General features: G+C 43.7%; 1 protein-coding gene across 1 annotated transcript in view; it reads right to left on the reverse strand.

The window, feature by feature from the left end:
- LAMC1 (laminin subunit gamma 1) overlaps positions 1-26,718 on the reverse strand; it is a 121,227-nt gene that overhangs the window by 30,388 nt on the left and 64,121 nt on the right. Inside the window, exons 2-11 of the mRNA XM_005893079.2 lie at positions 15,596-15,900; positions 10,274-10,404; positions 6,847-7,013; positions 4,472-4,660; positions 3,541-3,658; positions 3,097-3,195; positions 2,874-3,010; positions 2,403-2,525; positions 2,122-2,311; positions 1,698-1,810 (exon numbers count right to left, since the gene is read on the reverse strand). Of these exons, the coding sequence (XP_005893141.2) occupies positions 1,698-1,810; positions 2,122-2,311; positions 2,403-2,525; positions 2,874-3,010; positions 3,097-3,195; positions 3,541-3,658; positions 4,472-4,660; positions 6,847-7,013; positions 10,274-10,404; positions 15,596-15,900 (1,572 nt within the window). The remainder of the gene's footprint in view (positions 1-1,697; positions 1,811-2,121; positions 2,312-2,402; positions 2,526-2,873; positions 3,011-3,096; positions 3,196-3,540; positions 3,659-4,471; positions 4,661-6,846; positions 7,014-10,273; positions 10,405-15,595; positions 15,901-26,718) is intronic.

Genomic DNA, 26,718 nt, shown 5'->3' on the forward strand with positions numbered 1-26,718 from the left:
ACATGACTGAAGTGACTTAGCACACGCACCCAATCACCAATGTGAAAAACGAAAAGCACTGGGCAATGATCTGGGGCAAGAAAAGACAGAAGGAAGAACGTGGGAACAGGAGGAGTTTAAGGCCACAGCCACGAAGCCATGTTTTTGTTCTTTTGCCACAAAAGCAGGCACTGATCATAGAGTTTAAGGCTTAGAAAGCAGGGAAAGCACCTGTCAATAAGGACCACGCAACTGTATTTTTTGCCCTGCATAAAATAGCAAAAATAATTAAACAAGTTCGAATAATCAGGGCTACTTTGACAAACATAATTATTCCAAAGCCATTATGCCATTACGCCATGTATCATAACACTTTCTTGTTTTCAAAAGAAAATAAAAATAGAGAAATCCTTATATTGGTTTAGCTCAAAGGTTTATCCAGCCTAACAGTGCATGTGACAGGCTCAAAAGGAACATCGTATGGAAGGGCCAAGTTTTTATTATACCAGCACGTTTCCCTTTAATTTTCATTCCACTCCTATCTCTTACAGTCTTATCTTTTAACTCAATCTCCCCATGTTATGAAATATCACTTGTTTATACAGAAACTGACAACCTGAGGCTAAAGGACATCTCTTATTTTTGCTTTGAACTTAGTTTAACTTTTAATATATTTATGGGTTTTTTCAACATTAGATCATGAAAGACATCTCCACTGTTAAAGTGCTTCCAACTCCATCTTCAAATGTACTTGTGATTTAATTAATTCACTGCAATCTAACTTGTTTCAACACTTCTCTTAAAATAAAGAGTCACCAATGATTCTTTAGTTGCCAAATAACAAAATCCAATTGTACTGTCTTTCTCAATCTGTTAACTATTCCTCTTCCTTAAAATTCTTTTTTTCTCTTGAGTCTCAGATCATGGTCCTTAAATAACCATGTTTCCAGGATTGCTTCTTTTCTCTTCTTACATTTTTTGTCATATTTCCAAGTTTAAAAATGATTGCCCATATTTTGACAACTCTGATTCTAAATCTCCAGTCCCAACTAAGTCCCATCCATATTTCTAACTACTTATAAGACATTTTCATTTGGATATTCATGCAGGCACCTCAAAAATCAACACAGCCAAGCTGCTGATGCCACTGCCAATGCCACTCCAATGCTCTGATTCCTCTCCCCCAGCAAGCTCTACCTTTCTACAGAAATAGGTCCTTATTCTAAAAAATTTTAGGAAAACAATTTAAAGGCACACTTAAAAACAGCTTTATTTATCTAACATTGTAACAAATGTTCATTCAGTAAATTTTAACTTTTCATCATTTAGCTAAAAGGGCTTGATAATTGATTTAGTTAAAAGGGCTTGATAATTACAGAGGAAGAAGTAAAAAAGAAATGGAGGTTATATAATGTGAGCCAGTAGAATTATATTGGGATTCTTAGAAAAATCTAATTATATGTATAATGTAACCTCAATAGGCTTACCCATTATAAGACAACATCATTTACTAATTTTTGTCTAATTTTCTCCAGGTCCTCAAGAGACGTTTCAAAATGCATTATTTTTATACACAATTCATGTATGATGAGGAAGTTTATTATATCACTTCTTTAGGATCAGGTTTATAATCAGGACTTTAGAGATAATCTTTTGATTATGGATCCTTTTTCCTAATCATCATTTTAATTGATTGTCTTAATTACATCATAACTTACTTCTCTCACTGTATGTCCCACGAATCTTGATAGAGGTCAAATTGTTCAGGAGTTTCTGAAATTCGAAAGGGGTAAGAGTAGGCCTCCAAGGGTAATCTGTCGCTTCATGGAGCCTAGAGAAAAGGAAGGGGCACGTTAACCTCTGTAAGGACAATTCTGGGTGCTGAGAAAGTATTTCTTAGTCATCCATGCCACCCACAATGCACTGCTCTGCTGGTCTAACCACGTCAGAGATTAGTCTGTTGGTTTGACCATACCGCTGGAAAAGGTACAGGTAATCAAGGGGAAAGTTCCCTTTTACAAAGTCACATCGAGAACCCCAAAGTTTTTCTTTAATACACACCTTGAGGCCTGAGGCGCTTAGATAAAGAAGCCACTTTTATAATTCTGGTCAAGTCAGATTTTATAAACCGAACTGTCTTACCTGAAGACATATTTGACAGTGGTCTCACTTGGATAGGAATTGCCCTGAGCAATCAAGGGCACAGACACTCTCATGCCAGCTCCTTCAAGCACCAGGTCTTCTGCCGAGAGGCGAGTGTCTCGCCTGTCCACGCGGAAGGAGAAGGAGAAATTCTGACCATAACTCAACACCTGCTTGCCCAAGAACTTTGCTGGAAGGCAGACACAATGGTGAGCAAGAACGTGAGGTCAGGAATAAACACCATCACACACCACACCACACGGCTTCCTAGCCTTACTTACCAGGGGCAATGAAGTACCGAGGAAAGTAGCTGTCTGAGATGACGGCAATATCCTGCCTCTCAGAGGACCACTCAAATGATGCTTCAGAGCCATCCCTTTGTTCTGCACGCCACCCATCCTCATCTACAAGCGGAGGATGAAAACACAAACATCCTGAATTCAGGTCCTCTATATTCCACAAAATGTACAGAAAGTCATCAATCAAAGTTTTTGAGTAAATGGAGGCTGTAACAGTACCTATATATGCTATACCTCTGAAGCAGTATTTTTATTTTATATAACATTTATACTCCCAGGTAAATTCTAAAACCATCTGTATATGTTTTCATTAAATTAAAAGCCAAACAAAAATCACATACATTAAAAGAAAAAGTGTTGATAGTCTCAAAAAATCTTAAGAGTTACTGACTTTTTTAATACTGTAAGCCTAGGCTCCACGTTCTAGGGGACTAAAGGAAAGGTCTACTTTACCAGTCTCAAAGGTGGAGGTTATAGAATACACGCTGTAGCCAACGGCATTTGTGCACACGGAAGAATGCCCAAAGCAGAAGCAGGGGGTGCACCCTCTAGGGTTAGATGATTCCAGATTAAAAAATCCAGGTTTGCATCTGAAAGAGATTAAGATACAACCAGGTATTTTTTGTATCTGAAATATGAGAGAAGACACAACACAGCCAGAGAAAGAATGAGCTACCTCTCACAATTGAAGCCTTCGACATTGTCTTTGCAAACACATCTTCCTGTTTCAATATTACATTCATCTATGCTGCCAGAAGGATTGCAAGAGCATGGCCTGTGAAATGATGAAATAAGAGGATAAAGAAATTTAGCTCCAAGTCAGTTTTTTGTTTTACATGTTAACAGATTTTTTTTAACAAAAGAAAGAAATATATAAAAAATCAAAATGAATCCTAAACTCATCTTTGTATTTGGATTTTATTTCAGTCAAGGACACCCATCACATTTAGACATTAAAAATTGCTTCATCTCTGTACAAAACCATCCTTTAAGCTAGAAGCCTTAAATCTTGGTGATAATTATTACGGGGGGGGAAATGTTTATATGGCTGCAGATAAGCTACAAGATCTATTACTAAGAGTCAGCTACAACTGGATTCTGCCCCCTTAAAAAATCTTACCTGCACCCAGCCTCAGTGAGAGAATGGTACCCAGGCTGGCAACGGTCACACTTGTCCCCCATCACTCCCGGCTTACAGCTACATCTGCCATAGCTATCACACTGTGTACTGAGGGAACCTGAAATACAAAGCACTCAACGTCAACCACCAGATAGGAAAGTAAAACTAATGTCTCAAAGAAAGAAAACTGGTAACTAAAAACAATGCTTGAAATTCAGTATGTAGATTGGTGTTCAGGGTCTAGATGGTAACCAAGAGAATAAAGATCAAATTTTAAGACAGAACTCCCTCAAAACCATACTCCTTTAAAGTATGACATTTAAACTTTCCAGACATACACCCTAAGATGAATCTACTCATAATTATTGAAAAATACTAACAAATAACTCTGTACCCATGATAAACTGCAAGCAAAATCAGTCACTGTGGACAAGCACAGGCTCCTTAGGGCCTGTGTCTAGAATTTAAGTATACACAGGCAGGAACAGCAAATAAAGTTCAAACTCCTGGAAAAGTAGAACAGACTAAGAGCTCTCAGCTCCTCTGAACACACAGCAACATGCTGCAGGAGTTTAGCCCTCCAAAGAGGTTAGACTAAACAAAATCATTAACAAGGAAGAACTCACGGAGCAGCTAACCAACATTTTACAGTCAAAGTTCAAACTGTCTCAATGATCTTATTGCTAATTATTTATAAAACCTGTACTCAGGCCAACCCCAGTTTTATACACATTGGAAAATCATCTAAACGCTCCACCTGGTTAAAGAGTTGAGGCTGATGCCAAATCATTCACACGTTATAACAATATTCACTCTCTGCATTTAACCTGTGAGAATCCTAAGGAAACAAAGCTTTATTTCCTGGGGATACAGGAAATGCTTATTTTGTCTCCCAACCATCAGGCTGAAGCAGACCCTGGCTGTCACTTACCAACAGGACTACAGTGGCAGGGAGAGCAGGCTTCCCTGTTCCCAAGGCGGAAGAAATTCTCCCGGCACCTCTCACACTTGGCACCGTCTGTGTTGTCCTGGCAGTTGGTACAGTGGCCACCATGGCCCGTGGAACGGTATAGTTCAGAGTCAAAGTAGCATTCCTGAGATCGGCCATTGCAGTCACAGGCTGTTGGCCAAAACGTTAAGTCAGATGCATGTTCCTTTACAAACAGCATTTTAGAAGACTCAAACCAAACTGTAACCCCCCACACCTCTGTGACAGATGATGGTGGTGGTGGTGGTTTAGATGCTAAGTCGTGTCCAACTCTTGCAACCCCATGGACTGTAGTTCCTCTGCCCATGGGGTTTCCCCGGCAAGAATACTGGAGTAGGTTGCCATTTCCTCCTCCAGGGGATCTTCCCAACCCAGGGATTGAACCCGTATCTCCTGCATTGCAGGCAGATCCTTTACCTCTGAGCTGTGACAGGTGGTAGGTAGTTGAATGACTACCAGATACATTTCTCATTTAAAAAAACGAAAAAAGTATGTCTGTCAATAAAGTGTTTATAGTCAGGTTATCAGCTTACAAGGAAATGTCCATCCTTATCAAAAATGGTACCATCATAGCTTAGTTGGTAAAGAATCTGACTGCAATATAGGAGAACCTGGTTCAATTCCTGGGTTGGGAAGATACCCTGGAGAAGGGAAAGGTACCCACTCCAGTATTCTGGCATGTATAGTCCAGGGGGTCGCAAAGAGTTGGACACAACAGAGTAACTTTCACTTTAAAATATAACTAATTCCTGTACTTGGGAACCTCCAGATAGTAGTATCAGTTCAGTCGCTCAGTCGTGTCCAACTCTTTGAGACCCCATGAATTGCAGCACGCCAGGCCTCCCTGTCCATCCAGCCATCTCATCCTCTGTCGTCCTCTTCTCCTCCGGCCCCCAATCCTTCCCAGCATCAGAGTCTTTTCCAATGAGCAACTCTTCGTATGAGGTGGCCAAAGTACTGGAGTTTCAGCTTTAGCATCAAGTAAAAGCCAAGTCAAATTACAATTTTTCAGAGTCTTTATCCTTCATTTTAATACCAAGTCCAAGCACAAGGATCAGTTCATACTCAGGTTTCAGTTTACCATTTTAGGGCTCAGACAATTCAAATACATTAGCCACTAATGTATTTCAAAATGCCAGATTACTTGCATACGGAGACTGGGGTGATCTGAGCCATACTGGGTACGATACGTACCTCTGTAAAAGGAAGCAGGAAATCTAGATGCACTAGAAAGTAAATCCACCAGAAGGGAAACCTAGACCCACTAGATGCCTCTATCTACTGGGAAGCCGCGGTACCAAGTGGGTCACCTGTTAAGCAGCTATAGCCCCTACAGGGCACAACCATATTTTAAGAACAAGTATCTACAGTCACAATGTATAATCTTTTTTCATTTTCTCTCTTCCTAAGAGTACTAGGATCTACTCTTCCTCTCAAAGCCTCTCGCCTAGGCACAAGGGCAGTACAAAAGTTTCTCTGTATTTCGCTCTCTAGAGAGATAAAGAAAAAATAATTTTGATAAACAATCTTTTGAATGGGAGTCTTAGTTTGCTACTTATCACACCTGACTAACGTTAATCAACAACCATGGTTGTCTGAAGAAATAAGAATTGGAAGGAAGAAGAATATTTTAAAGAGCAACAAAGAAAAGACTAGAAAAACCATATTTTAGTGTAGGCTACACAGCCAACCAGTTCATTCTGAAGATCAGTCCTGGGTGTTCATTGGAAAGACTGATGCTAAAGCTGAAACTCCAGTACTTTGGCCACCTCACTCGAAGAGTTGACTCATTGGAAAAGACCCTGATGCTGGGAGGGATCGGGGGCAGGAGGAGAAGGGGACGACAGAGGATGAGATGGCTGGATGGCATCACCAACTCGATGGACGTGAGTTTGAGTGAACTCCAGGAGTTGGTGATGGACAGGGAGGCCTGGTGTGCTGCGATTCATGGGGTTGCAAAGAGCTGGACACAACTGAGCAACTGAACTGAACTGAACACTGGCCCAGTATTTAGAAGGAAAGGCCAGACCTTGAACATGCTGCTCCCATTCTGTTAGGTATGCTCCTCAAGGAAATAGAAAACCTGCGAGTTTATGTTTATGGCCAATTCCACACATCTACAATTCTTCTCTGACGTGCATGCAGGTTTTATATCTACGTATCTATATATCTATATATATCTCTACCCACTCAAATTATGGAAGAAGCACTGCCTTGCAGGCTCTTCCTCTCAAGGAAGAATCAAAGGAAGTCACCCACACCCCCCGCCCCCTGAAGTCCTAGAGACAGCTCAGCAGATGGAAGCCCGGGGCACTCACGCTGGCACTCGCTGGCACTCTCGGCGGTCGCCCTCCTCCACGGCCGGTCGTTGAAGAAAGGAAGGCACTTTTCACAGTCCACACCATAAGTATTATGTTTGCAATTACACACCAGCTTGTCAAACTCATTCTTTACACACTCGCTTGCGTGTCCGTTACATTTACACCTGGGGAGAGAAGAGACACTCAAAAGAAGAAACAGCTAGAAAGTGCTGACTGGACACAGAGAAAGGATGTTCATGGAGAATTAACAGCAACCTCTGAATGTTTCTGAGTTTACCAAGCACAACTGTAAACTGAGGAACTGAGCAAGATTAAGTAATGGCTGTGTTTTTAGTTATGAAGAAAAATTCTGACCAAAAAAGGTAGCTTTATTTAACTGGGGCTAGAGCATTAACTGGAGAAGGCAATGGCACCCACTCCAGTACTCTTGCCTGGAGAATCCCATGGACGGAGGAGCCTGGTAGGCTGCAGTCCATGGGGTCGCAAAGAGTCAGACACGACTGAGCAACTTCATTTTCACTTTCCACTTTCATGCATTGGAGAAAGAAATGGCAACCCACTCCAGTGTTCTTGCCTGGCGATCCCAGGGACGGCGGAGCCTGGCAGGCTGCCCACTATGGGGTGCACAGAGTCGGACACGAATGAACCGACTTAGCAGCAGCAGTAGCAGAGCATTAACTGGACATAAAAAGAAAGTCCCCGACAATTTCTGAGGACATCTGTAGGACCCTTTCCTGAAGTGAAATGTGTGTTTCAAGAAGCCAAGTGTAGTGGTTAAGAAGAACACGGGTGTATACATATGGCAGATTCACTTTGCATGCAGTGAAACTAACCTAACACTGTGAAGCAATTATACTGCAATTGAAAAAAAAAACATGGACTCTGAGGCCAGGCTGCCTGTGACTTACAGATGTAACCCAACCTGTGCCTTACCTGTAAGAGAAGGATGAGCATAATGTTTATTTCACAGAGTTACTGAGATCAAGAGGTTACTCTTTTTATGTGCCCAGGATTATATGGGCATATAACAAGTCAATAAATGTCAGCAGTTATCCGTCATCATGATTTTAAAGCATTCTGATCTGAAGACAGTAAGAGCCAGACACGACACCACCATATGGATCTCTGGTAAACACTCCCTTGGGTTGTTTGGGGTAAGAATCCTTGACGGATCCCTAAGACGAAGGCACTAGAACACTAAGGACTTGTGGAAATCCCCATGAGTATTTGCTGCCCTGCCGTGCCCCTCACTCGCTCTTTAAAGACAGCAGTCAGTTCAAGCACCACTTAATAACACATTCAAACACTTCTGAAATATCTACAGTGCACTAGGATGAATCCCAAATTATATCCCCAGCTTGCCTCTTTCTTCCAAGCTTCTGTCCTTGACTGCTACACAAACGTAATGTCCTCCACAACTTACAGCTTTATATTTTATACCTGAACTCACCATCTCGCCAAATGAGCTCATCTTCTTCGAGTATATTGTTATAAATTGGTATCACCATTCTCCTGATTGCTAAACCTTCAAATCTTCTCTGACTAAAATCCTGATAACTCTTCCTTCACAAAATGCACCTAAATGTTCCTTTCCACCCTGTCGTCACCACCCCGTGTCTGGCATTTGTCACCTAACACCTAGATGACAGCATCATAACAGGAATATAAAATTCTCTCAATCATATTCTTTCACTTTGCCTGCAGCTCACCTTCCTGATCTACTGTTCTGATATCAGAGCCCTCCTCCAAAAGAGTACATGGTTTCTCACTGGTTACAGCTTCCATCAGCTTCCCCTGAGCATCAATCCCATACCAGGGACACAGCATACAAAAATCATGTTTCTGTTCTGGAGACTTCATAGGCTAATACAAGGAGAAGTCAGTCCAAGATTCTTGGCCCACTGTCTGAGGTCTCTGGCTATCAAACTCTCTCTGGTTTACAACTCTACAAATTCATGTAAGATGTTCCTTCCATCAAGGAGACTTAGATTCTTTCAACTCTAAACCTTTGTTCACGACATGTTCATCCTCCTGCACCTAACCCAGACATCCTCTCTCCTTATCTAAACCCTACCTATTCTTCGAGGCCCAGCTTAGGTTCGATCTGCTTCTCTAGCCTGACTGTCTTGTAAGCATTCTCTGACATACGACATCTCTTTATCTAAAGCATGTGACTGTACTAGCATTTAACTTTTCACACATTCACACAGCGCCTGCCTCATTCATCTGCAGGATCCCAGAGGTCAGGTCCTTCTCAGAAGGTGAGTGTCAGTCCCGCACTTTCTCAGTAGCTTCACAGTGCCTGTCATAGGGCTCTGCACTTACACGCTCAATAAGAATCCACTAATGTGTCTCCAGTACTTTGGCCACCTCATGCGAAGAGTTGACTCATTGGAAAAGACTCTGATGCTGGGAGGGATTGGGGGCAGGAGGAGAAGGGGACAACAGAGGATGAGATGGCTGGATGGCATCACTGACTCGATGGACGTGAGTCTGAGTGAACTCTGGGAGTTGGTGATGGACAGGGAGGCCTGGCGTGCTGCGATTCATGGGGTCGCAAAGAGTCGGACACGACTGAGCGACTGATCTGATCTGATCTGATCTGAATGTGTTGATTGGTCCAATCACTTCATGGGAAATAGATGGGGAAACAGTGGAAACAGTGTCAGACTTTATTTTTTGGGGCTCCAAAATCACTGCAGATGGTGATTGCAGCCATTAAATTAAAAGACGCTTACTCCTTGGAAGGAAAGTTATGACCAACCTAGACAGCATATTCAAAAGCAGAGACAATACTTGGCCAACAAAGGTCCGTCTAGTCAAGGCTATGGTTTTTCCAGTGGTCATGTATGGATCTGAGAGTTGGATTGTGAAGAAGGCTGAGTGCCAAAAAATTGATGCTTTTGAACTGTGGTGTTGGAGAAGACTCTTGAGAGTCCCTTGGATTGCAAGGAGATCCAACCAGTCCATTCTGAAGGAGATCAGTCCTGGGTGTTCATTGGAAGGACTGATGCTGAAGCTGAAACTCTAATACTTTGGCCACCTCATGCACAGAGTTGAGTCATTGGAAAAGACTCTGATGCTGGGAGGGACTGGGGGCAGGAAGAGAGGGGATGACAGAGGATGAGATGGCTGGATGGCACCACCAACTCGATGCACATGAGTTTGGGTGAACTCTGGGAGTTGGTGATGGACAGGGAGGCCTGGTGTGCTGCAATTCATGGGGTCACAAAGAGTCGGACAGGACTGAGTGACTGAACTGAACTGAATGTGTTGATTGGACAAGGTTTTAGAAAACCTAGTTACTTTGTTTCCAGGATAATGAGGTCTAACAACATTACTAATGCCCTTGTAAATAAGTGGCTGCATTCACTCCTACACCAAAGCTTCTATGGCTTTCAAGGTTATTTAATGGCTTACTTACCTACCACCCACAGCAAAATCAGAGATTGCATAATAATAGGATTTGAGAACTTTGGGGTCATTAAACACTTCATCTCCAAAAGTGTTCAGGCGATTGAGAGTTACTCTGATGTCAGTGGCAGTTACCCATTCCTGTCAGAAAATAAAAACACAGAAAAGACGGTAAAGGCACTGAATTATTGTAAGAGACATGTATGTGACAAAATCTTCTAAACAGTTTATGTGTCATTTAACTTATGTCTTCTTCTGGCATTAAATCTATTATACTACTCAAAGACTTCCTTTAATATCCTTATATTTTTCTCCTTGAATCTTCCCTTCTTGGATCTAAGTTGTTACTTCACCACTCAGAATCCCCCAAGGCAGAAATAATATTAATTTCGTCACAAGGCTGTAGAAAGGCTTAAATGAAATACGCTTTTCAATACTCAGCATACATTAGGTACTGAATACACATGTCCCGTCTCTCCACTCTATATCCGCACCCCAAAGCCAGCCTAGAGAAGCCAACAGAGTTCACAAAGCGCCACAACCACGTTCAATATGCTGGTCATTGTCTCCCCCTGCCCATCTTGTTCCATCTCCCTTTCCCTTTTATCCCAACCACTACTACAGATCTGGGAGACACTTCCCAGCACAAAGCAATCAATCATTACACTGGCCTGAACCAATCAGATGTACTCTTCTGTCCTGACCCTTCCCAAATGTCGCTTCTTGTGAGGCCTTCCCTGGCCGGGCTATCTAAAATTGCCACCACCACCACCACCTCCAACTCCCTACCTCCCATCACTATTTTATTAAAATTGCCTGTTTCCATCACCACCACCTGCACACCCCACCACTGCCACATCAGATTATAAGCTCCACAGGGCAGGAATTTTTTTGTTTTTGTTCACTGCATTTCACTGCTGGTTAGCATATACTTGGTGCTCAGATTAACATTCACCAAGGAGAAGACCCTTGAAAGTCCTTTAGACAGCAAGGAGAACAAACCAGCCAATCCTAAAGGAAACCAACCCTGAATATTCACTGGAAGGACTGACGCCAAAGATGAAGCTCCAATCCTTTGGCCACTTGATGCGAAGAACTGACTCATTGGAAAAGACCCTGATGCTTGCAAACATTGAGGGCAGGAGGAGAAGGGGACATCGAGGGATGAGATGGTTGGATGGCATCACTGACTGAATGGACATGAGTGTGAGCAAACTCAAGGAGCTTGTGAAGGGCAGGGAAGCCTGGCGTGCTGCAGTTCATGGGACGGCAAGGAGCTGGACACGACCTAGCCACTGAACAACAAGCAAACGGGCAGACTGGCAGAAACTACAACTGATCGAGATGGCAGGTCTATCATGATGGCAGAGGACCAGAAGGGAGGTTACACAGTTTTCCCCTAGGTTTTATGAGCTCTGAGTGCGTATAATAAATGCCCTTTCATTGAGCTCATTTTAGTCAGATGTTTACATCTGGGGTAATCCCGAGGAATCATGTCTGCCAGTGACCAAGCCCTGTGTATTCCCTTTTCACACTGATTCTAGACAGTGTGACTTGCTTTGGCCAAAGAAACATCAGTGAATGTGACACAGGCAGAAAATTGATATATATGCATGCCCTGGGACTTACCCTCTTGAATACTTTCACGATCACATGAAGAAGGCTAGTCTAGCCTCCTTGAGGAGATAAGATGACAGGGAGAGGATAAACCCAGCTCCCATCCCAGCTGACTGGCCAGGGAGTGACCTCAGGCCGACACAGAATCATGAGAAACAAGAAATCGTGGCTGTTTAAAACCATTAAGTTTTAGAGTGGTGTATTACGTATAATGACCCAAAGGTGCCACGCCCACATTCAGTTCTCTCCTGGGACTGCACCTCAGCATCACCAACAGAGACGTAACCAGCCAAGTGCAGAGCCGAAGGCATCTGTTTTCAGAAGGTTTCACGTGAGACAGGGAGGCACACCCCTGATTAAGAATCACTGCTTACTCCATGCCAAACACCTGGCAGATAGAACAACACAGAGAGCTCATCAAGGCTAATCTCTGTGAAGCCTCCATGTATAATTAGAAAGGAGAAGAGATGGTGATTTCACCATATCCAAACTTGGAACTCCAATAACAACTCCCACTCATGGTCACAATGTCAGGAATCTTTTAGCCGTCTGTAGTGTAAATAGCTGGACAGATCTCTGTGTTTAGCACTTGCGTCTTTGACAGGCTTCAACTTTATCACAGCTTTTCTTGAATAAAAGCTTCTCAAGAGCTGAATCTAAGACTTTTTCTTTCACAATGGGCATCTTAAAGAAAACAAACTCTAGAACTAGACTTTTCATGTTTTGAATCCCAGTTTAGTGGCTAGAAATAGTGTAACTTGGGGCCAGTGATTTTTTCTTTTCTGGGCCTCTGATTCCTCATCTGTAAAATGGAGATAATAGAAGTGTCTACCTTACAGTTATTGGGAAAGTTAAATGTGTTAATATATTTAATATATCTAAAGGGCTTAGAACAACACTTGGCATACTATGGCACACTACAGTAAGTGCTATAATAAATGCTAATCATTATTATGCATCACTACATGCTCAGCAATATTCAGCATTGAAACCAGGAAGGTTTCAGAGAGATCACAGCTTTTACAGGGAGGCGCAAGGAGCAGGGAGGGTAGGAGCCATCTGCCTCTGTCCTCACTGTCAGATTGGCTACCAGGCAGATCAGTTACCCTTCCTTGGTAGCTGTATATCAGAGTCAGAGCTCTTATATCCAGAGACACATAACTGATGCTTCTGCATAAGGATACCAACTGACCAAATCTATTGGCGAATGCCCACAGCCTTCTGTCACATTCAGTCTTATGAGGTTCTGAGGCATGAAGAATAAGAAACATCAGAACTCCTATAGCTGGGGAACTGATTTAAGACAAGCTAACAAGGCATATTGGAGAAGGCAATGGCACCCCACTCCAGTACTCTTGCCTGGAAAATCCCATGGACGGAGGAGCCTGGTAGGCTGCAGTCCATGGGGTAACTGAGGGTCGGAAACGACTGAGCGACTTCACTTTCAATTTTCACTTTCATGCATTGGAGAAGGAAATGGCAACCCACTCCAGTGTTCTTGCCTGGAGAATCCCAGGGATGGGGGAGCCTGGTGGGCTGCCGTCTATGGGGTCACACAGAGTTGGACACGACTGAAGTGACTTAGCAGCAGCAGCAGCAACAAGGCATACAGTTAGTAAAGGGGTGAGAAAACCACAGTCACATTACCTCACTGCTTTTCCTACTGACTACATGGTCCCTCTCCAGGACAGTAAAATACAATAACTTGTGTAGAAAGAATCAAAGCCAGGAAACATATGCCAGTTGATCAACTTAGACTTGTGGACACAGCAGGGGAAAAAGAGGGTGGGATGAATTGAGAGAGTAGCATCGACGTACGTACACTGCCATGCATGACACGGCTAGCTCGTGGGAGGCTGCTGAGTAACACAGGGGGCCCAGCTCAGTGCTCCGTGATGACCCAGAGAGGTGGGAACGGAGGGATGAGAGGGAGGCTCAAGAGGGAGAGGACACACGTATACTTATAGCTGATTCACGCTGTTGTACAGCAGAAACTCACACCATACTGTAAAGCAATTATCCTCCGATTAAAAATAAATTAAAAAAAATTTTTTAATGAATAATTGTAGATTATTTCTCCCCTAGGTAATCTGTTTCTTCATCTACTAGAGTCAGTTATTCTTTCTGCCCTTTATTTTGAATACATCTTCCTGCCATTGAAACAAATTTTCTGAAAGGCCTTTGCAAACCTACTCACTACTCACCAGAACCCTCAGAGTTTACCAAAATTAAGATTTATGAAGCCCCAGCAAGCAACAGAAGTACAGTGGAAGGGAGGAACTGGACTCAGACAGAATATAGTCTCGCCGTTCCCACTGTCCAAAGCCACACAGGCAAATTAGACGGAGAGTCCTTGAACATAAAAAATTCCAAAGAGAGAGAACGAGAGGCTACAAAGGCATAACACCCAGAAAAACAGGGGCATTCCCTACTCAGAAGTCACAACAGCTCTTCATAAAGTATATGGAGCACTTGCAAACCCACATCCAGTCACAGCAAATTAATATGGGCAGCCCCCATTTAGATGTTAGCTTCAGCCGCGTGATGGAAGCCTCTGATCAGTGTGAATGTGCTGAGGGTGGCAGGACACTCATCTGCCCCTCCAAAATCAGCAGCCAGAACATAAGACAAGGTTACAGACATCTAGGCAATACAGAAAGATTCCAAATTGTAGTGCATAAGGAACATGCACACAGAATTTATGAAAAAAGAACTCTGAGATTGCCACATAGGGACAAGTTTCTATCACCACCCTTATGCACTACACCAGGGTAGCTAAATTCACATCTCGACATAAAAACCAGTGCCTTTAGGTGATGAAGAGTTTTTTAATGATTGGCAACAGTGCCAGACAACCAAAATTTCCCTGTAAAATAATAAAGGGGGCTCCCCTGGTGGCTCAGTGATAAAGAATTCACCTACCAATGCAGGAGACATGGGGTTTGACTCCTCATCCCGGAAGACCCCACATGCCAGGAAGCAACTAAGCCCATGCACCACAACCACTGAACCTGTGGTCCAGACCTAGGAGCTGCAACTCCTGAGCCCACGTGCTGCAACCACCGAAGCCCACGCGCCCTAGAGCCCCTGCCCAGGAACGACAGAAGGCACTGCAGTGGGGAGCATGCACACCACAAGCAAGAGTAGCCCCCGCTCATCAAACTAGAGAAGAGCCCACGCAGCAACAAAGACCCCGCACAGCCAAAAAGAAATAAAAACTGTTTTAAAAATAGAAAAGGAAGGTAGAGTTCTTAAACATCTTATTTCAGTTGTTCCCTCTTGCCAACATTAAAAGCCTTTTTTTTTATTTTGTCAAATCAAAGAGGTAAGACGGGATACAAAAAAAAACACCCAGCAAATTCATTCAAATACCCTCCTTCCAAAGGAAGGTAGAGGAGCAAAATATTTCCACTGCAAGTACAGAGATGCAAGTTAAAATTGCTCAGCATTTAAAAACATCTGTAAAGTTTACATGCCAGGATACACGTGCACGCAAACACAAGAACAAACATCAAGGGGGAAGCAGGAACGAAACTACTTTCCTTCACTTATTAAGAGTACACTGGGGAGCAGAATAAAGTCCAGCTGTCTGTCCTGACCCTTCCTCCAAAAGCGGGCACGCGGGCCGCCCCCCCCCCCAACCCGCCATGATGATCTTCCCGCGCCCCGCATGGGGAACAACCCAGCGGCCACCCCGCCGAGCTCCGGTGCCTACCTGCAGCACAGGGCTGTTGTCGAAGTTGTAGGCGCTGGGCCTTCCTTCCAGGGTGGAAAAGGCCACGTTGCCCCCAGTGAGAGGAGAGATGTCGCTGAACTCATCTGTGCACAACGCCTGCTGCTCGTCGCCGCCCGTCCGGATGAAGCCGCGGGTTGCCTTCGAGTAGGTGTTCTCGCAGGAGCCGCTGTAGTACTGGTAAGGGATCCAGGGCCCGTCTTCCCGCGTGCGCTTGTAAATGGCGAAGCTCTCCGGGCGGCTGGTGTGGAACTTGAGGCGCACGTACGTGATGTCAAACGCTTTTCCTGTTGGGGCGAACACGTGGATGCTTGTAAGTCATGTGGATGAAGCGAAGAATCCTCCTCCATCCCCACTCTGCTCTGGAGCTCGACAAAGAGAACACAAACCACCCTGCGCAACTAGACTAAGAGGGTGCCGGAACGGACTACGCATTGGCTGTGCCGACAGGCCGTTCTCAGCCTGGAAACAGTGCGTGTTTTCCCTGGGCTCAGAAGCTGGCTCAGAAAAGCCCATTTATGATGTGTGCTGTTGAAATTTTGCTTCCCAGGAAAATTGACAGTATATTATGTACTTATACTATGAAGTGAAAGTAAAATTAAGTGAAAAAGTGCACTTTATCCTCAATGCTGTTGCTTCTACAAAAGCTTAATTAAAAGACAGAAAGGAAAATATTTGCTAGCTTTCTTCTGGGTACTTCAAGATTTTCAAAAACTCATTCTTTATTCATTTTAATTTCTCTTCTTGATGCAAGAAGAGTATCATCGGGACTAATCTTTCTTTCTTTACCAGATTCTGGAAAAGAAATTTGAGAGATAAGGTCAGGAGTTGAGTAGGAATGAAGAAAAAAAACTTCTCCAGTCGCTGAACAGAGACAAAAACAGACAGAGACAGAGAAGAGAAAGGCAGTTTAAAAAAGCTGTATTCAGAAGAGAATATATGGGACATGAGTGCCGAGCAGGGAACAACAGCAAGGAGCAGGAGCCAACGGGCTGTCATGCCTCTGGGAGCCCGGTCACTGGGTCTGGCAGCGCCGTGCGGCAGCCAGACCAGAACGTGGTCTGACGGCTGGGCCAGCGTGGGTGCTGGCCAGCAGGACTTCAGGTGGGTAAGAAAGATATTGTGCAGTATGGCAGAAACCACCACAATACTGTAAAGTAATCAGCCTCCAATTAAAATAATTATAAAAAAAAAAAAGATAACGTGTAACTGGTTTTAAACGCCATTCATTCACAAATGGGTCTTCCGATCAGTTTTTGTCAAGAAGGGTTTCTCGGGCACAACTACCTGCTCAGACCCACATTGTATATTTCAGGGGACAAGATGTGTCAGACACAGGGGGTCTCTTCTGTGTGAATCAACTTCCCGTGAAGAAGCCTCCTCCAGGACCTGGAGGGGAGGAGTTCCTGCACTCTCGCAAGTGCTGAGGAGAGGCTTCTACCACTGTCCCACCTCCTCACACCCACCTGCACCGGCACCGGCACCGGCACCCCCCCCCCCTCCCCCGGGGAGGAGTGATGCTCGTGTGTGGCCTGGAATCTCCTCAACTCTCTCCTCTCTGCAGCTGGCGCCCCATCCCCTCTCCCTCACGCCTGAGCGCCCCTCCTCCACCGGGTGAGGGAGGCCTGTTGCCACCCTGCTACTCCATCCAGGACTGAGTGGGTGACTTCAACCTGGGTGGGGATGTCCAGGCTCTCTTTTTCAAATCAGTTTTATCCAGGATAAAACTGATCAGATAAGCCAAATCTGACTCTATGGTCCAGATCTTACAAGAGGGGTGTAACTGTACCCATATATATGAAACGCATTCACGCACATAAGATCTTGAACATAAAGATGTATGCATGCAGGAAAAAAACACAGGACTGGGCCCTGCAAGACTGAAGTGCAGATCCCGACTCCTCAATTACTAGCGGTGGGATCTCTAGTGCTTTGTCCATCACTTTCTCCTCTGTAGAAATGATGATATAGACACAGAGAACAGATTTGTGGTTGCCAAGGGGGAGGTGGGGGTTGGGGAGGGAAAGATTTGGAGTTTTGGATTCGTAAATGCAAACTATTACGTATAGAATGGATAAATAACAAGGTCCTACTTATAGCACAGCGAACTATATTCAATATCCTGTGAGAAACCATAATGGAAAAGAATATGAAAAAGAAAATATATATATAACTGAATCACCATGCTGTATAGCAGAAATTAATACAATATTGTAAATCAACTATATATCAATAAATTTTTTTCAAAAATAAACAAAAAAATGAGAGTGATGATCCCTGAGCCACCTATCTCAAAGAGTTGTTGGAAGGTCAAACTAAGATTCTGCATATCTGCATATACTTGATTAGTTATAAAATTATATACAGAGTTTATATAATATATATATATCCTGAATTTTATATATAGTCATGAAATTATATATATATATGTTTATATATGTAATTGTATATATAATCATGAAATTGGAGCTTAAAGACAATTGTCTCTTCAATCTAGTCTGAGATATAAATGCTAAGGCTTTGAGGTTTTTGGCAGCATTGCGTTGGTTGAACACTAGGCCAGCTGGCTTGTTTCTCAGTACCATTATCAGAGATGGCTCAGTGGTAAAGACTCTGCCTGCCAAGCATGAGACCTGGGTTTGATCCCTGGGTCGGGAAGGTCCTCTGGAGAGGGAAATGGCAACCCACTCTAGTATTCTTGCCATGGAAAATCGCATGGAGCCTGGTGGGCTAGAATCCATGGGGTCACAAAGAGTTGGACATGACTTAGCAACTAAACAGCAGAAACATACAAATAGAAAGCATGACTATAATATAGTACAGAAGAGAATTCCTGAACTAGGATCCTGGAGATGTTCACACACAAGAGCCTGATTGCACAAGGGCCTACCTGATACAGTTGCCAGAGAATATAACACAAACCTGGACCTTCTACCTAGGAAGCACTACAACACTTTGGACACAGGTCATGCAAATACAGCTTACAACACTCCTGTTAAAAGAATGCAAACTGAACCTGTATCTATCTACTGTGTCAAAAATGTAAAGAAGTCACCTGTGAATGAGGGCGAGGTTGTAATACAGTATCAATGGTATTCCAGAGACTATCTAAAACATTCTGGAATGGTAAAACAATTTAGTTACTCATAAGTACGTGGCTTGGGATGTTCAAAGGCTTACGTACTAATCTTTGGACTACAGATTACCCTTGCTTTTCTGTTCTGTCTACATTTCTGCCATTTCATTGTTCTTTAGCAACCCAATCTGCAGGAGGATGGATCAAAGGAGAGAAGGTAAAACGGATCTGGGTATCCAGTGTCCCAGACAAACATCTGCACCACAAAGCCACACACTGAAAGAAACAGGAATATGTGGTCACTCAGTGTCGGCACGGAACATCAGAAAAGCAACTCTGCTAGCAGTAAACTCTGAAGCAGCCCAGCTTGCTGGCACTGGCCCTGTCTCCCCACACCTCATTTTCAGAGCTGCTTTTCTAACTTTTAGCTACGGTTGAAAGAGGTGGCAGTCTGTGGCTATCTGGAAAGGAGGCTCCCACATTCCACATGACAAGATGGACACATGCATGACTTTCGGTGTTGTGGCCAGCCAACCCAGCCATGGATGCCGACCACTGCAATTCCACGTGATGAATGCTGTGACGGAGAAGGACATGAGGTCTGGGGAGCCTGGAGGAAAGTCATCTCACCCACATTTGTGAGGTCAAGAAACATTTTCGAGAGGAAGTGACATCTAAACCCAAGACCTGAGAAATGCAGAGGGATTAGCTAGGCCAATAGAGACCAGTTGTCCAGGCAGATGGAACAGGATGTATGAAAGAACAGAGGACACAGAGGGGTGGAGTACAGCTAGGACTGGGGAGGGTGGCTGGAGACAAGGCAGCTAGCAAGCAGGGCATGCTGGGCCTGAGGCCATGCTAAAGAGCAACTTCAACTCCCACTGACAAGCTAACTGAGGGATTTACGTCAAGAAATGCATGATCAGGTTTGATTTTTAGAAAGATCATTCTGGCCACTGTGTGGAGATCAGGTTAGAAGGGACAGGACTAAAGGTGGGAAGAACTGTTAGAAAGATGTGGCAGTAATCCTGGCTAACAGTGGCTGCACTCGATACAGGGACAGCTGGAATAGAGAGAAATGAATGGACTTGGGTGACATGCAATTGTGTGTGTGCATGCTCAGTCTCTCAGACATACAGTTAGCAGACCTCAATATCAATAATAATTTGGTAAATGATGGAGGGGAGCAGAAGTCATTTCCGATAGCCGTCTCTATTTTCACCCTAATTGACATTCAGTTTCATTGCTGAAGTTCTTTCTACGTGTTCCATAAGGCAGTAGGATTAAGAATAACATTCAGTTTCCTAGTTTAAAAACAACCAAATGGAAAGACATACCATACCATCCACTGCAACAGATAGCAAAGGAGGTTAAGCAAAACTGGAGGCAGGAGCGAAGGGTATGATTGGGAGATGCATCTATCTTGGCTACACAAGATTTAAGGTGTCTATGGTCACTGAGACAGGGAAAAATACGTCTGGTAGGGAGTTGGATGTGAATGATCTGAAGGCCCAAGAGAGACATCTAAGATGGAGATACAGATTTGGGATTCAAGGACTTCCCTGGTGGTTCAGCAGTTAAGACTCCAAGCTTCCAATGCAGGGGGCGCAGGTTCAATACCTGGTCAGGAAACTAAGATCCCGCATGCCCCACAGTGTGGCCAAAATAAATTTTTTTTTTTAGTTTTTTCAAAAGTTGAAGATCCAGGACTCATTAGCCTGCAGTTGGATAATGAAGACTGCCATGGTTGCGACCAAAGAGGGCAGGAGTGTTGAGTGAGAAGCGAGCTGACTTTTGGGAATCATGCTGAAGAGCATCAAAATTTAAAGCACAGCCAGAAAAAGAAGTGACAGAGGGGACTGTGAAGACCAGAGGGAGGAGGGCAAGTCAGAGAGTACAGATATCATGGAAGCCAAGAGGGAAATAAATAAGCAGTAGTGTTTAAATCTGCATAATGACTAAGAAGCATCCACTAGCTTCACGCCACAAAGAGATCACTGCAGGGAGGTGCGAGGGGGGTTCAGGATGGGGAACACAGGTACACCCGTGGTGGATTCATGTCAATGTACGGCACAACCACTACAATACTGTTAAGTAATTAGCCTCCAATTAAAATAAATCAATTTATATTAAAAAAAAAAAAAAAAGAGGTCACTGCTGCGCTTAGCGAGGATAGTCCCACTGGCAGGGATCTTACTGAACTGGAACTGAGAACCCATGGCAGACAGGTGGTGGAAATGCTGACACAGTAAGTACAGCCAACCTGGTCTGACATCTCAATAAAGTGGAGGAGAAAGAGAAGACCGCAAACCTGGAGGGGTACAGGGCCAGGGAAGATGCCTCCCTTTAAGGTGACAGAAGATACAAGGAGACATTGCTGTCGTGTTCCAGTCAGCAGAAAGGGAAAGACTGGAGAAAAGAGGCTGGGAAACAAGAATGTGATTCAACGCTGTGAAAGGACTGGCTCCATATGGGAGGAAGCCTGCGCCTTGCCTTCTACCTGAGTGCAAATGCAAGGGATTTAGTAGGCTTTGGTCCATGGGGTCGCGAAGACTCGGACACGACTGAGCGACTTCACTTTCACTTTTCACTTTCATGCACTGGAGAAGGAAATGGCAACCCACTCCAGTGTTCTTGCCTGGAGAATCCCAGGGTCGGGGGAGCCTGGTGGGCTGCCATCTCTGGGGTCTCACAGAGTCGGACACGACTGAAGCAACTTAGCAGCAGCAGCAGCAGCAGGGGATGGAAATTGAAAGCATTCGAACTGATGACTATTTTTTCTGTGCAGTGACAAGCAAGGGTACCTGCTAAGGGGCTGAGGGCAAAGCCTGTGGAGAATGTTAGGTAGGGAATATCTGAAGAGAATGGAGACCCAAGACAGAAACTAGCAGAAAGCTAATGGAAGAGAAAGAAGACAAACAGGACAGAGGCAAAGCTGCCAGGTAACGGCACAGACAGCTTCGAGGAGGTGTGATTTTCTAGAGAAGCACTTAGTTCCCACTGTACAGATGCAATGGACGGACACTGCAGGACGGATGTTACTTCAAGGATTTCCTTGGCAGTCCAGTGGTTAAGACTCCACACTGCCACTGCAGGCGGCACAGGTTTGATCCCTGGTCAGGGAACGAAGATCCTGCATGCCTCGACGTGTGGCCCCAAAAATAAACAAATAAGAAAGTAAATACACAAAGTGGAGTGGAACAGTCATGGCTTATATATTCTGTGTTATCTAGAACTACCTGTAATCATGGATAATCAAGAATTGGAAACTTAGGAGCTAGTTTTTATTTCATTAAACAACTACAGTTGAGACCTGCCACACGCTTGTTAACACTCTCTCTCTCATTATACTTCCCTGCTCCTTATCTGTCCATCCTACTCATTTCACAGTAGACAGAGCAAGAAGGTCTCATTCATCTACCATTTAATAGAAAAAGAGGACTAGGTCTCTGTTTTTTCAGTCCAATGACAGCTACTACACTATCTTCCTAACTTGGGGGCACACGAAAGTAGACAATACGACTTCAAAGTAGAGGAGCCAAGCCAAGCAATGAAGAAAATCCGTAAGATCTTGTCTGGAAAGTATTCCAGCCACTATACAGCTTAGAAGGTCTTCCCCCTCCACCTTGTCTTCATGCACATGAAGACTAACCCTGGATACACACCCTCGAGAAGATATTTAGCTTCTGAATGTTCTGCTGCCTCCCACCCTCACCCCCCGCCGCCACATTCCTTCCATAAACAAAGAGATTCAGGTGCAGATGTTCAGAACCAAGCACACAAAGTTAACTAATACTTCCTGCTCTGAACCCTACAGTGCATGTGGCCAAGGGATTGATAGACGAGGAAGGGACCACAGCCTGGACGATGCGAATCCAGCCCCTGTTCACACAGGGTCGAGCCAAGGAATTCTGCATCAGCCCCCTCCATGGTGAAGTATTTCTAATCTCTCTGAGTAGGGGAGAAACCGTTCCTGTCTCAGAACTGGAGTCAAGTACTGACTGCAGCGGAACATGAATGCTTCTCTGTTATGTGCGGCTCAGAGAATTCCATGGGGACGTTGTGCAATAGCGTCCCTTACAGAGAAGTAATGAACGACAATGGATGTACAGAGTTGCACGAAATTTCAACATGCCCTTGCATGGCCTGCACTAGAAGAGAACGAGCTCATTCTGAAGTATCATATTAGGAGTCACTGATCCACTGCTGTTCTTATACGCTCTCTTCTCAAGATCAGAAAGTGACTGCTGTCCTTGCAGTCAGCCTTGATCTGAGATAGACATGCACAAGTGCTTAGTCGTGTCTGACTCTCTGCGACTCTCTGGACTGTAGCCCGCCAGCTCCTCTTGTCCATGGAGTTTTCTAGGCAAGGTATACTGGAATGGGTTGCCATTTCCGATAACCAGGGGATCATCCTGACCCAGGGATCGAACCCATGTCTCCTGCATCTCCTGCATTGGCAGGCAGATTCTTTACCACTAGGGCCACCTGGGAATACGAAACTTCACTGAGGTTGTAGCACAGAAAGTCGATTAGAGATGGGAGATGTTTAAGCTACTAGACGGGAGTCTCCAAACAGTTAACACAAACAGTAGTCGCAGAAAACAACTACTTGAAAACGTTTCCAATGTTGTTAGGGTAACTGCTGGCTGAAATAGGAGTTCCCAGGACAACGTGTACAGCTGCATACCAGCTGTTATTGTTCCACCTCAGCAGACAGATTGTACAAATACGGCCTCGCCAATCAAGATGACCCAGGGCCAAGTTAATGCTGAATGTCGGATCCTCAAGTGGACACAGATGGGTGATCAGAAAGCATGGAGAGGAACCATCAAGCACAGACAGAATGTGTTGGGGGGTGATCTGGGTACATGGAGTCAATCTAACTGTTAAGAGACTCAGCCCTAATTGCCTGCTGAGGCTAGTTTCTGTGGCTCAATTCTCATCTTCAAAATAGATTGTCTTTAAAAACTTATTATCCCACTCCTGTCCCTTAAATTTTAGTGCTCTTTTTGTATGCCCTCTTTCTTGTCAATCAGCTAAATGCCAACAGCATAAGGGCACAATCCCATAGGAACTGCAACTGAATCAGCACAACTGACGGAGGAAGACAAGGAACCTTTACAGTTCTCTATGAAATAGTCGTTCTTCACTGAATTTATTAAAACAAATGCAATAGCATCCACAACTGGAGAAAGCATCCCTTTCAAACGAATAAACAAATGTTCAAATTTCCAGGTACACGCAGAAGGCACATTCCATCTCACACGAGCCCCTGTCATGACAGAAAGACATGCTGAGATGAGCGGTGCTGGAAGGCAGACAGTTTCCATTCCAAACTGCCACAGGGAAACGTCACAAAGCAGGCGGGTAAAACAGACAAGTGATGATAACCACTTTAGAATTTTTTAAAAAGCTAATAAAATTCTCTACCACAGGCTATGTATTAAAAATAATGGTATGGCTGAGAGTCGGACACGACTGAGTGACTTCATTTTCACTTTTCACTTTCATGCACTGGAGATGGAAGTGGCAACCACTCCAGTGTTCTTGTCTGGAGAATCCCAGGGACGAGGGAGCCTGGTGGGCTGCCGTCTATGGGGTCGCATAGAGTCAGACACGACTGAAGCAACTTAGCAGCAGCAGCAGCATAACAATAAAGCTAAGGAGAAAACTCGAGTTTTAAAATGGATTGGTATGATCTGGGACAAAATAAACCCATAATCTCTTGGGGAAACAAGATTTTTCCCTAAAGGACCAAATTTAAAGTTCAAGGCAAACAAGACAGTTTTACTCTCTCCCTATGACCTGCTAAAATTCTACTTAGCTTGACTGCTGAATAAGACCATGGGCACTAACTTAGATCAGATCAGATCAGTCGCTCAGTCGTGTCCAACTCTTTGCGACCCCATGAATCGCAGCACGCCAGGCCTCCCTGTCTATCACCAACTCCCAGAGTTCACTCAGATTCACGTCCATCGAGTCAGTGATGCCATCCAGCCATCTCATCCTCTGTCGTCCCCTTCTCCTCTTGCCCCCAATCCCTCCCAGCATCAGAGTCTTTTCCAATGAGTCAACTCTTTGCATGAGGTGGCCAAAGTACTGGACTTTCAGCTTTAGCATCATTCCTTCCAAAGAAATCCCAGGGCTGATCTCCTTCAGAATGGACTGGTTGGATCTCCTTGCAGTCCAAGGGACTCTCAAGAGTCTTCTCCAACACCACAGTGCAAAAGCATCAACTCTTCGGCGCTCAGCCTTCTTCACAGTCCAACTCTCACATCCATACATGACCACAGGAAAAACCATAGCCTTGACCAGACGAACCTTTGTTGGCAAAGTAATGTCTCTGCTTTTGAATACGCTATCTAGGTTGGTCATAACTTTCCTTCCAAGGAGTAAGCGTCTTTTAATTTCATGGCTGCAGTCACCATCTGTAGTGATTTTGGAGCCCCAAAAAATAAAGTCTGACACTGTTTCCACTGTTTCCCCACCTATTTCCCATGAAGTGGTGGGACCGGATGCTATGATCTTCGTTTTCTGAATGTTGAGCTTTAAGCCAACTTTTTCACTCTCCTCTTTCACTTTCATCAAGAGGCTTTTGAGTTCCTCTTCACTTTCTGCCATAAGGGTGGTGTCATCTGCATATCTGAGGTTATTGATATTTCTCCCGGCAATCTTGATTCCAGCTTGTGTTTCTTCCAGTCCAGCGTTTCTCATGATGTACTCTGCATAGAAGTTAAATAAACAGGGTGACAATATACACCCTTGATGAACTCCTTTTCCTATTTGGAACCAGTCTATTGTTCCATGTCCAGTTCTAACTGTTGCTTCCTGACCTGCAATACAAATTTCTCAAGAGGCAAATCAGGTGGTCTGGTATTCCCATCTCTTTCAGAATTTTCCACAGTTTATTGTGATCCACACAGTCAAAGGCTTTGGCATAGTCAATAAAGCAGAAATAGATCCTCAAAAACTAAAATCCTGCCTGTGTTCCCCAACAGTAATATCCAAAAATGCTACATAGTTTTCAGCAAATTGAAGGGTCAAAATTGCTTTGCTTTACACACTAAATAAATAAGAAATCATCATACAACTGTTACATGAACAGAGAGAATTCTTATCTGAACACTAGAACATCAAACACTTTTGGAAGGTAATTTCAAAATAGGTGCAAACTACTGTTAGAGGTTACAGATATTTTCCTTTATTGAAACATCAGATAAATGTATCTCAATTTGTATATCCTACCATTTTATTTGAATTTGTTACCAGAAGAGACAAGATTTGCAAGTGAAATTTCAAGCCAAGAACTGGGCATATGACTTATTAACCCAAACCTCATGCTCGCTAACTCAATACCAGCCCTAATTCAGGCTAGTAGGTCACAAGCATGCCTGAAATCCTTGAGCCAAGAGAAAGGAATGAAGCCAACATTTACTCCCACTCGTCCAAGCTGAGGCAAAAAAATCCACTCTGCCGAACATCAGAGTTCTAAACTGCAAGGAACTGAGTGATGTGTAAGATTTAATGGAATCACACAAAGAAAGTGGAGCACATGTATACCTGTGATGGATTCATTTTGATGTTTGGCAAAACTAATACAATTACATAAAGTTTAAAAATAAAATAAAATTAAAAAAAAAAAAGAAAGTGGTTAATTATAATACCAAAGAAATAAGGAAATAAACAGGCAATGAAATGTAAGTTCCATAAATAAAACCCATACTTTAAAACCAATATTTTTTAAGACATGAAAAAGATGTCTAATTGTTCAAGACATGATAAGGAAAAAAAGACACCAGTTTTATGGGTAGCTATCTCTTGTTCTGTGACATCTGTACACTATTGAGATCTGACTATTTTTAACTACCATCCCTAGCAAAATACTGAAGAACTTTAAAACAGTAGAGAGAAAATCTGACTGGCAAAAATAAGAGATTCTAATATAGTCATAACGGTAAAGTCATTGACTAAGATGACTTCTAATAAATCCTCCCTACATACAAAAAGTTAACCCACAGTGTACTTT

Source organism: Bos mutus, chromosome 16 (genome assembly GCF_027580195.1).
Source record: "Bos mutus isolate GX-2022 chromosome 16, NWIPB_WYAK_1.1, whole genome shotgun sequence".
NCBI lineage: Eukaryota > Metazoa > Chordata > Mammalia > Artiodactyla > Bovidae > Bos > Bos mutus.